The 10000-nt window shown below is 36.3% G+C and overlaps 1 protein-coding gene across 2 annotated transcripts in view; it reads right to left on the bottom strand.

The window, feature by feature from the left end:
- Nucleotides 1–3935: 3935 nt before the first annotated feature.
- Nucleotides 3936–10000, bottom strand: part of LOC113815572 (sulfotransferase 1C4) — a 6347-nt gene continuing 282 nt past the window's right edge. The window contains exons 1-8 of one of the 2 annotated variants that reach the window (XM_070127787.1): nt 9624–9647; nt 8852–9022; nt 8023–8168; nt 6937–7132; nt 6097–6223; nt 5477–5643; nt 5027–5156; nt 3936–4130 (exon numbers count right to left, since the gene is read on the bottom strand). In XM_070127787.1, coding sequence (XP_069983888.1) covers nt 4030–4130; nt 5027–5156; nt 5477–5643; nt 6097–6223; nt 6937–7132; nt 8023–8168; nt 8852–9022 — 1038 coding nt within the window. In that variant the 5' untranslated portion in view covers nt 9624–9647 and the 3' untranslated portion in view covers nt 3936–4029. Of the gene's footprint in view, nt 4131–5026; nt 5157–5476; nt 5644–6096; nt 6224–6936; nt 7133–8022; nt 8169–8851; nt 9023–9623; nt 9648–10000 lie in introns of those variants that run through there. The other variant, XM_027367631.2, reaches the window with a different exon arrangement.

The following is a 10000-nucleotide window of genomic DNA, read 5'->3' as shown; positions in this document are numbered from 1 at the left end:
TTATCATTTTTATTGCTATTGTTAATATTATCATTATCATTATCATTATCACCATTAGCATTATGTCTATCATTATTCTTAAATAAATCATGAATAGTTTTTATTTTTGATATCGTTATAAACATTGATGTTGCGATCAACCTTGCCCATAACTTTCTTCTTCTTCTTCTTATTATTATTGTTGTTGTTGTTGCTATCATCATTACCATTCTTATCGTTGTTGTTATTATCATAATCATCATTGTTGTTATAATTTTTATCATTATTGTTATCAATACCATTGTTATCATTGTTACTATCATTACTATTATTATTATCATTATCCTCATCACTATTTCATTATCATTATTATTATCCTTGTAGTTAATATTATTGCTATCATCATTATCATTATTGTTATTGTTATCACTATCAACGTTCTTATCATCATCCTTATTACTAGCATCATTATCATTAACATTACTTTTATCATCACCATTATTATCACTATAATTACTATTATTACTGGCGGGATCCCTGGGAATTCCATGAAACAAACAAACAAATTAAAGAAGAGGTACTCCTGTGTCCCTCTTCCTTCTTCCTACGTCTACCTTTCGCCTCCCTTCTCCCCTTCCTTTTGTCTCTTTATCTCCTATTCATATCATTCTATTGTTCACTCTCTCTTTCTACGTTTCTCTCTTTCTCTCTACTTTTTCCTCTCTCTGTCTTTACCTTTCCCTCTCTCTTTCTACCTCTGCCTCTTTCTCTACCTTTCCCTCACTCTCTCTCTCTACCTTTCCCTTATCCTCTACCTTTTCCTCTTTCTCTCTCTACCTTTCCCTCTCTCTTCCTCTCTACCTTTCCCTTTTCCTCTACCATTTCCTCTCTCTCTCTCTATCGCCCACCCTCTCTCTTTACATTTCCCTCTCTCTACCTTTCCCTTTCCCTCTACTGTTTCCTCTCTCGTTCTCTGTCTTTCCCTCTCTCTCTCTCTTTTACCTTTCCTTCTCTCTCTACCTTTCCCTCACTCTCTACTTTTTCCTTTCCATCTTCCCTTTCCTTCTTTCTCTCTCTACCTTTCCCTTCATTCAAGTTTTCCCTCTCTCTCTACCTTTCCTTTTCCCGCTCTCCCATCCCCTCTCTCTCCCAAATCTACCTTAAACTATTTCCTCTCCTCCCACTTCTTTTCTGATAACAATGATAGTAACGATATAAATAATAGTATGAATAAGCAATGCTTAAAGATGAAATAAGGATATCAAGGAGGATCGTTGTCTAGTTATTAAGATAAAGAATTTCAAATGGATAAAGGAATAAAAATTTAAATAATATTCCAGACGAGCAGTATTTATTATGTCTCCTTTTGTTTAGATAATTTGGTGAAAAATAATTTTCTGAGAGGAAAAGATTCAAAACAGATAACTTTTGGGGATACGGGATAGTAGATAGGCCTACGTGGCTTAGGTTAATGAAACATAAGCTTAAAGTGTTGCATAATAAACATTCATTGGCGTAATTTAGTTTGTTTTGAAATCATGGTGATTAGACATGCAAATTAGGCATATGTTGTTGTCTTATATAATATAAACCGGCTGAAATGACACGTGTCGTTGGTAATAAAGAACCGGTTTGACTTTATTAGCCTAAGTTATATGTAGATTAATTTTAAAAGAATGAATTTTTTTCTTAGATATTGTATTTCCATTGCTTGCACTTTCGTAAACGATAGATTGAATGGCCTTTCTTAGTAAGTATTACATGATAGTAATAGATGAAAATGTATGAACGAGAATAGATATATTTAACCGGTTTCGATTGGGTCTTAGAAATACATTACTGACGAAGATATAGTCGAAACCGGTTAAATACATCTCTTGTATTGTGAAGATACTCTCATTCTTGCTTTGCTTACGTGTTCAAGTAATACACGAGACTAAGCAAAGTTGCAGAAACGTCGGTGATTCACTCGCTAACTCTCCTTAACTAGACCCACGGTGTTTGTCGTTAGTTTTTTTTTTTTTTTTTTTTTTTTTTATAAAATGCGGTTTTTCGGGGGCATCCAGAAACCCTTTAACCAATATCTGTTCAGATAACGTATATATTTTAAACATATTTTATTCATGTGTCATATATATCTGTATCTATCTATCTATGTAATTATACATATATATATTTTTTTCATTATTTTTTATTATTATTATAATTATTATTATTTTACAGATCCCATAGCATTTGCCGACCATGACCATTCTGCAACAAATCAATGACTCTAACCTCTGGTGACCTTTTAATGGCACTGACCCTTGCAGAACCGTTTTGTGACCTGACCTTCGGAGGCTATTTTGAGAACCTGAGTTTCCAAATCCGAATTTTCTGCTTGTTTTTGTAACCACATGCTTTTGGTCTTTACTTTTTTTTTGTTACAATGACCTCTTTTCAGACCTTTCAACGTTCTTGAAAATGTCTTTTTCTTTTTATCACAAAAAGGTCTAAAAAGAGGCCAGTATGACAATTATGATATTGAATTGATTTTATAAATGGTCAAAGATTCAATATTAATGGCTGACTTATACCGAAAAAAACAAAAACAAAATATCTGTGTTAAGAAGGCAAGAAAAGAAGAGAGAGAGAAATGGTAAAGGAGATATTGCAAGAAAAAGAAGAAAAAAAAAAAGATATGGTGATGGAGAAATTGAAAATCAAATTGTAATAGACGTATAAGCGATCTAACAGTACAGATGAGAGTAAATGTTTTCTTTAAAGAAAATTAGCCTCTCGCGACACATTTATGTTTTAGATCTGCCGAATATCTTATGGTAGGAAAGATCATGTTTTTTTTTCTTTTCTGTCGAGGTCATAGGTCATACAGGTCGGCAGCAACAAGGCCTTCGATTATAATTGGAATAAAATGAGCTTGTTTGTCTGCAAATTAGTAACTGATATGATTAACTGCCATAGTAAGATCAGATCTAGATATTACATTAAAAAAGTATATTATAATAAATGCGGATATAGGAAACGTATGGTCAGTATTAGAATCATAGAGACGTAAATAAAATATAAGGAATATGCATAACACTAAATCAATTTGAAAATTAACCATGATTATACTATTTTATCTATATGATTGACCAAAATAGTATTAGTAATAGTTGTAGTAGTAGTAATAGCAGTAACAATAGCACATTGTCCTTCTATTGACTACTGTTGCCATAACGTAGCATTAAATAGCATAAAAGTGCTTACGATTCAACAGTGCTTAAAAGCTTCAACGGTGTAATTACCTATCCCTCCTATTCCTTATTTTTTCGTCTTCGTCCCATTGGTATTTTGGCGGTTCCTTATCACACGTAAAAGCCCGGTTTAATAAAATTGAATATTTATATGTAGGGGCTGCATATATACATAAATAAATACATATCTCTCTGTTTTGACATGTATATTTAAAGACAGATAGATAGATAAATTCATATCTATCTGGTTAGACATGCATATCTAACGGACAAATAGATAGATAAATGCATATCTATTAGGTAGATTGACAGATGTGCATCTATTTCTGTGCATATGCATGTTCGTATATATAAATATACCTTACACTAATTTAACAAACCGTCAATTTCCATTTGAAACATCCCGTGTATGCAAGTGTGTTATTGTGTATGTATGGATGTGTGGTAATACTATATATGATAATCTGTACATAGACCTATATTCTTGTCTGTGTGTTGTACCCAGTATAAGAAATGCCAAGGTGAATTATCTAGAATCATCTATAAAACAAATGGTAAGATATCTCTCTTAACAGCTTACTATCATCATGGTGATTATCATTAACATTGTTATTATTGTCAATTTTACAACTACAATTTCTAGAATGGCTAAAATCATTATACTTTTTTTCTCTCAAAAATTGACATATGAAAAGAAAAGAAAACAGAAAGAAAACAAAATTAATTGCTTAACATCAGTTTATTCCATTATATTGCTTGTTTCCCAACTTTACCAATTTCCTTTGAATTCAACTAATCTAATTGGACACAAGCGTCACTTAAAGCTAATTCCAAAATCACACTTTTCACTGATCCAGTCGTCCAGCTTCTCAATCAAGTCAGGTGTTAATTTAGTCTTCCAGTCCCCAGATTTACCTGCAAAAAGGTGGAACATTGATTAACTTTCCAAATGATATGAAAAATATATATCCAAATTAATCAACATGTGTATTAATGAATATTAAATGGCAATAATTTCATTTTCATTAGGAAATTAGATACGTGCTATTTATCATAATGCTTTGAAATAAACTGCGTAGCCCGCGATATATATAAATACATATACATTTGTGTGTGTGTGTGTGTGTGTATATATATATATATATATATATATATATATATATATATATATATATATATATATATACATACATATATACATACATACAATATATATAAATATATATATATTAAAAAAAGTATATATATATATATATATATATATATATATATATATATATATATATATATATATATATATATATATATATTACGTTTTCGTAATTAATGCCTCAAAATTTCGGTGTTCATTTATCAAGTGAAATGTATTCGTTTGTTAAATCGTATATTTCTGATTCGCATAACCTCGCCTTGCCTAAATAATAATAATAATAATGATAGAAATGATAATGATAATACTAATAATACTAATAACTAGAAGCACTCGGAGCGCATACCTCCGCCAAGGCAATTAGGGTAACTGATTAAAAAAAAAAAAGAAAAAAAAGAAAAAAAAAAAAATCAGCACCAAAAGTTGGGCTCAGACACACCTCTGTTAGAAATTTAATTAATATATGTTCATATCTTTTTGAGTTATGCAATTAACCAACTAACCAACATACAAACTAACCAACGCAACCAAAACCGTAACATATTTGGCTGAGATAATAATAATGATAATGAGAATAGTAAATATGATAAAGCAAATAATGGCAGTAATTATATATTCGTCTTTTTTTGAAATCGGATGTCTTGACTCTCAGAACCCTCACCTTGCCTGAAGAATCCACCGTCTTTCTGGAGGACTTCTTGGTCGATAATTTCTGCGTTCTTGAAGATGTCTTTGTTTATCAACAGATTGTTTCTCGCTTTCATCTCTCCGAAACTGGTGTATTTGGCGACCTGCGGGATTTTGGCAAAAGGTTTTGAGAAGAAATTGTAAGTTTTTGTGTCTTCTTGTTTGAATTATTTACTTTCTTATCTATATGTTGATTTTCTTGGTCTAGAGTGTGTGTAGGGATGGTTGTGTGTGTGTGTGTGTGTGTGTGTGTGTGTGTGTGTGTGTGTGTGTGTGTGTGAGTGAGTTGATATGTGCGTGAGCGTAATTGCGTTATTCCTATGTGTATGCATCTTTCCTCTTTCCATTTATGTATACACGGGCATCACCAACCGCAGCCACACATACACAAAACAGACAAACACAAAAGTAAAAAGACCCTGACATTGGCGAGTTGATCGTGGCTGAGTCCCGTCCCGAGGAAGGCATCCAATCTCTTTAGTTCCCCCATAATGCCCGCCTTCAGATCCTCATAGAAAACGATGTGCAGGTTGGGATGTGCACGCCTCTCCCATGCCTCCTTCAGGTGCAGCCAGTAGGGCCCGTAGAGCACTGGAAGTAGGACGCGACAGCAAATCTATTTAGTAAATTGAAAGCTATAGAGGGTATAGATAGATAGGTAAGATGATAGCTTCAGATAGAAAAAAATAAATAAACATAAACAGAGAAAGAGGGAGGGAGAGAGGGAGAGGGAGAGGGAGAGGGAGAGGGAGAGGGAGAGGGAGAGAGAGAGAGAGAGAGAGAGAGAGAGAAAGAGAGAGAGAGAGAGAGAGAGAGAGAGAGAGAGAGAGAGAGAGAGAGACATAGAGAGAGAGAGAGAGAGAGAGAGACATAGAGAGAGAGAGAGAGAGAGAGAGAGAGAGAGAGAGAGAGAGAGAGAGAGAGAGAGAGAGAGAGAGAGAGAGAGAGAGAGAGAGAGACAGAGAGAGACAAGGAAATAGTTGGATAACTGCAAAAATTGTCCACAAATATGGCCTGCATTCGAACACCAATCCGATTCCTCACAATTATCTTCGAGAAAGTACTCGACGAAGGTCTCCAGGGAACCGAGGAAGGACAGCTGCCTGAAGAGCCTGTGGTGGTGCAGGTAGGAGAGCACCGCGTCCTTCGGGTTCCTGGCGACGTACACCACCTGCAGGAGAAGCGCGGGAAGTGAAGAGGGATCTGCCGTTCCATTAAATCGAAACCGAGTGATCACAAACGATAAAAAATCAACAACAGCGACAAAAAACTCTTACCTTGGTCTTCTTCAAGAGCGAGAAGGTCCTTAGAATTGAATGTATTGTCACATAAGTACACAGAAGAAAGAAAAAGAATATAAATAAATACTAGGCGAAGATGATAAAAAGCTAGAAGCATTCGGAGAGCGCATACCTCCGCCAAGGCAATAAGGTCACTAATGCAATAAAAAATATTTACACACAAAAAATTGCATTAAAATCACCTTTGTCAAATTGACAGGTGACGTCCGTAAACATAATGGCATTTAAGTTAGGCGAAGACACACCTCTCGTAAAAAAGAAAAGAAAAGAAAAGAAAAGAAAAGAAAAGAAAAAAAAAGAAAAGAAAAGAAAAGAAAAGAAAAAATATAAAACTTTTATAGTTATCCTGCAATCTAACCAACGAACGAACGAACACAAAAACAAACTAACTAACCAACGCGACCAAAAACATAACCTTGGCCTTGGTAATAAAAATCCAAAAACAGAGACAGACAAGTATGCTTTAAATTAAAACAAATAGATTAAAGGATTCTCATTATACACATACTAGCACAAACAAACACACACAGAAATAACTATGAAAACCACAAAACAAGGAATGCCCCAGGCTCCATGCCCCCACCTTGGCCTTCTTCAGGAGCGAAGGTGCGAAGAGAGAGAAAGGCAGATGCGTCTTCAGCGTACGAGGGTCGGGGAGTGACTGAGCCAGCTGGAGGTTCACGCCGTCGCGCGGGTCGGCGTTCGGACACAGCTTTTTGAAGGATTCGGACACGGGCCTCTCGCTTTCGGATTCGTCTTCGGAATGGAACATGTCGGCTCTGGAAACGTGGGGGGGGGGGGTTAGGTGGAGGTGTTGGGGTTATGGTCTTTCTCCTTGTCTTTCTGTCTGTCTGTTTGTCTCTTTCTGTCTGTCTGTGTCTTTCTGATTCTCTCTCTCTTTATCTTCCTGCTCTCTTTCACATTTACACTCTTTCGCTCTTCCTTTTTACGTCTCCCTCCTTCTTTCTGTCTTTCCCTCTCCTTTCTCCCTTTCCTCCATCCCTCCCACTCCCTTCCGTCTTCCTCTCCCTCTTACTCCCCTCCCTTCTTTCCATTTTCTATCTCTTTCCTTCTCCCTCTCCCTCCCTTCTTTCCTCTTCCCCTTTCTTTCATCTCCCATATTCCTTCCTTCTCCCTCAACCCCTTCCCTCTCCTTCCCCCTCTCTCCGTTCTCATCCCCTTCCCCCCTCCCTCTCCTTCCCTTCTTTCCATTCCCTCTCTCCTTCCCACCCCCTTCCTTCTCTTACTCCTTCTCCTCCCTCTCGCCTTCCTCTACTTCCCACTACCTTCCTTTTCCTTCTCCCTCCCATCCCCTTCCCTTTCCCTCTTCTTCTCCCTCCCACCCCCTTCCCTCTCACTCTCCCTCCCACTCCCATCCCCCGCTCCCTCTCCCACTCCCTTCCCCCTCCCTCTCCTCCCCACTCCCTTCCCACTCCCTCTCCTTCCCACCACCTTCCATTTCCTTCTCCCTCCCATCCTCTTCCCTCACTCCCTCTCCTTCCCATCCCCTCCCCCTTCCCTCTCCTTCTCCTTTCCCTCTCACTCTCCCTCCCACTCTCTCTCTCTCTCTCTCTCTCTCTCTCTCTCTCTCTCTCTCTCTCTCTCTCTCTCTCTCTCTCTCTCAAAAAAAAAAAAAAAAAAAAAAAAAAAAAAAAAAAAAAAAACGTACTCCATGAACGGCACCCGATCCAAGATGGCCGCGCCCGCCTCGGGGTGATCGAGAGCCACGTTGTTTCTCATCGTCCACACGATCTCCTGCGTCCACGTTGTACCGCATTTTGGCCACGTCATCACCAGCACGTCGCTCTTGCGGAACTGTTGGGAGGGATGTGGTGGTGATGGTGGTGGAGGTAGTGGTGGAGGAGTAGGTGGTGGTGGTGGTGGAGAAGTAGGTGGTAGAGGTGGTGGTGGTGGTGGTGGACGAGTAGGTGGTGGCGTTGGTGGTGGTGATGGTGGTGGAGGAGTAGGTGGTAGAGGTGGTGGTGGTGGAGGAAGATGGTAGTGGCGAGGGGAAAGGGGAGGGGGCGAGGGGGAGGGGGAGGATGACAGTGGTGGGGGTCAAGATCATGATGATGATGATGTTGGTAATGATGATGATGATGATGATGAGGTCATGAGGATGTCATGAGGATGGTACTGTTGGTAATGATATTAATGATGATGATGATGAGGAGGAGGCGAAGATGAAGACGGAGAAGCTAAGAAATTAATAATTACAATTACAATAACACTATCATGGGGAAAAATAATGATGACAAACATAAAAATGATAAGAAGATAACAATTATGATGATGGTGATGACTATGAAGATAGTGATTATCAATTGACGATAATGGTAATGAGAATAGAGAATATGATATGTATTAGAATTAGCAATAACACCGATAATAACGATAATAATAACAATCCAATAATTCAACAAGGCAACAACCATAATAATACTTTCCACCATTAAAGAACAACGATCAACATGATCATTAACCACCATACAACTCACCTCGAAGTTATAGAGTTTGTCGGCGAAGTTACAATAATTCTTCGAGTAGACCCACCCGCCGGGAGAGAGCCTAACCAAGCCATTCTTGAAACCGGTAAAGTTTTCGATTAATTTCGCCCACTCGTTTCCCTCGAGGACAGTTGCCTTGTGACCGCTGGCTAGGGTTGTCATCTGCGGAAGGGGGGTGAAGTAACTGTTTTTTTATTATTATTATTTTCTTTATGGTAATGATACTACTACTACTACTATTAATAATAATGATAATAATAATAATAACAATATTATTATTATTATTAACACCAATAATAATAATATCAATGATATTAATAATAATTATATTATTATTATTAACAATAATAATAATAATATCAATAATATTAATAATTATTATTGTCATTATTATCATTAATTATTGGTAATATTGTTAGTATTATCATTATCGTTATTATAATAATTATCATCACTGTTATTATTAATAACGATATTATTATCATTATAAATATCATTAGCATCAACACTCATCATTATCATCATTGAACAATTTATCAACAACATCATACAATTTTCTGATTACTGCAACAAGTGAAACAAAAAGTACATTTTTGGATTTAATTACATGTAACTTGATCAAGTACTTAAAAGTTATGTAATTCGTACCCAATATTCATAATAATGAGAGTGATATTTAAATTATTAAAGACAAAACAGACTGTTCATTCCCACACTCGTGATAATACATCTGTTATCCGTTTCCTTCTTTTCGCTCAATCACCTTGAGGGAAAAGTTCAATCTTGGTTCTTTCTGCAATATATGGAACGGTTGTAATGCAGTGGTGTTGTTGAGCGATTTCTGATTTCCGCTTGAAAAAAAAAAAAAAAATACAGAATAGGAATATATGCAGAATTGGACTTGGCAGAATGGGAATATATGCTAAATATGAATTGGCAGAATATGAGTGCGGTAGTAAGATAATTAACCATAAAGATAATAAAAGTGATTGGAGGAGTAAATAAAAGTAAATATGAATTTATAAAATGTAATAAAAGAAAAGTAACCTTATTTAACAATGGCACTAAGACCAATGGCAATCTTGATCATTTAATTTGTAGTAGTAGTAATAATAATCCAATTTTAAATAATTAAAATTT

Source organism: Penaeus vannamei, chromosome 12 (assembly GCF_042767895.1).
Source record: "Penaeus vannamei isolate JL-2024 chromosome 12, ASM4276789v1, whole genome shotgun sequence".
Taxonomy (NCBI): Eukaryota; Metazoa; Arthropoda; class Malacostraca; order Decapoda; family Penaeidae; genus Penaeus; species Penaeus vannamei.
Note: the sequence above shows the minus strand (reverse complement) of the source record. Positions and strands in the feature narration are given on the sequence as shown.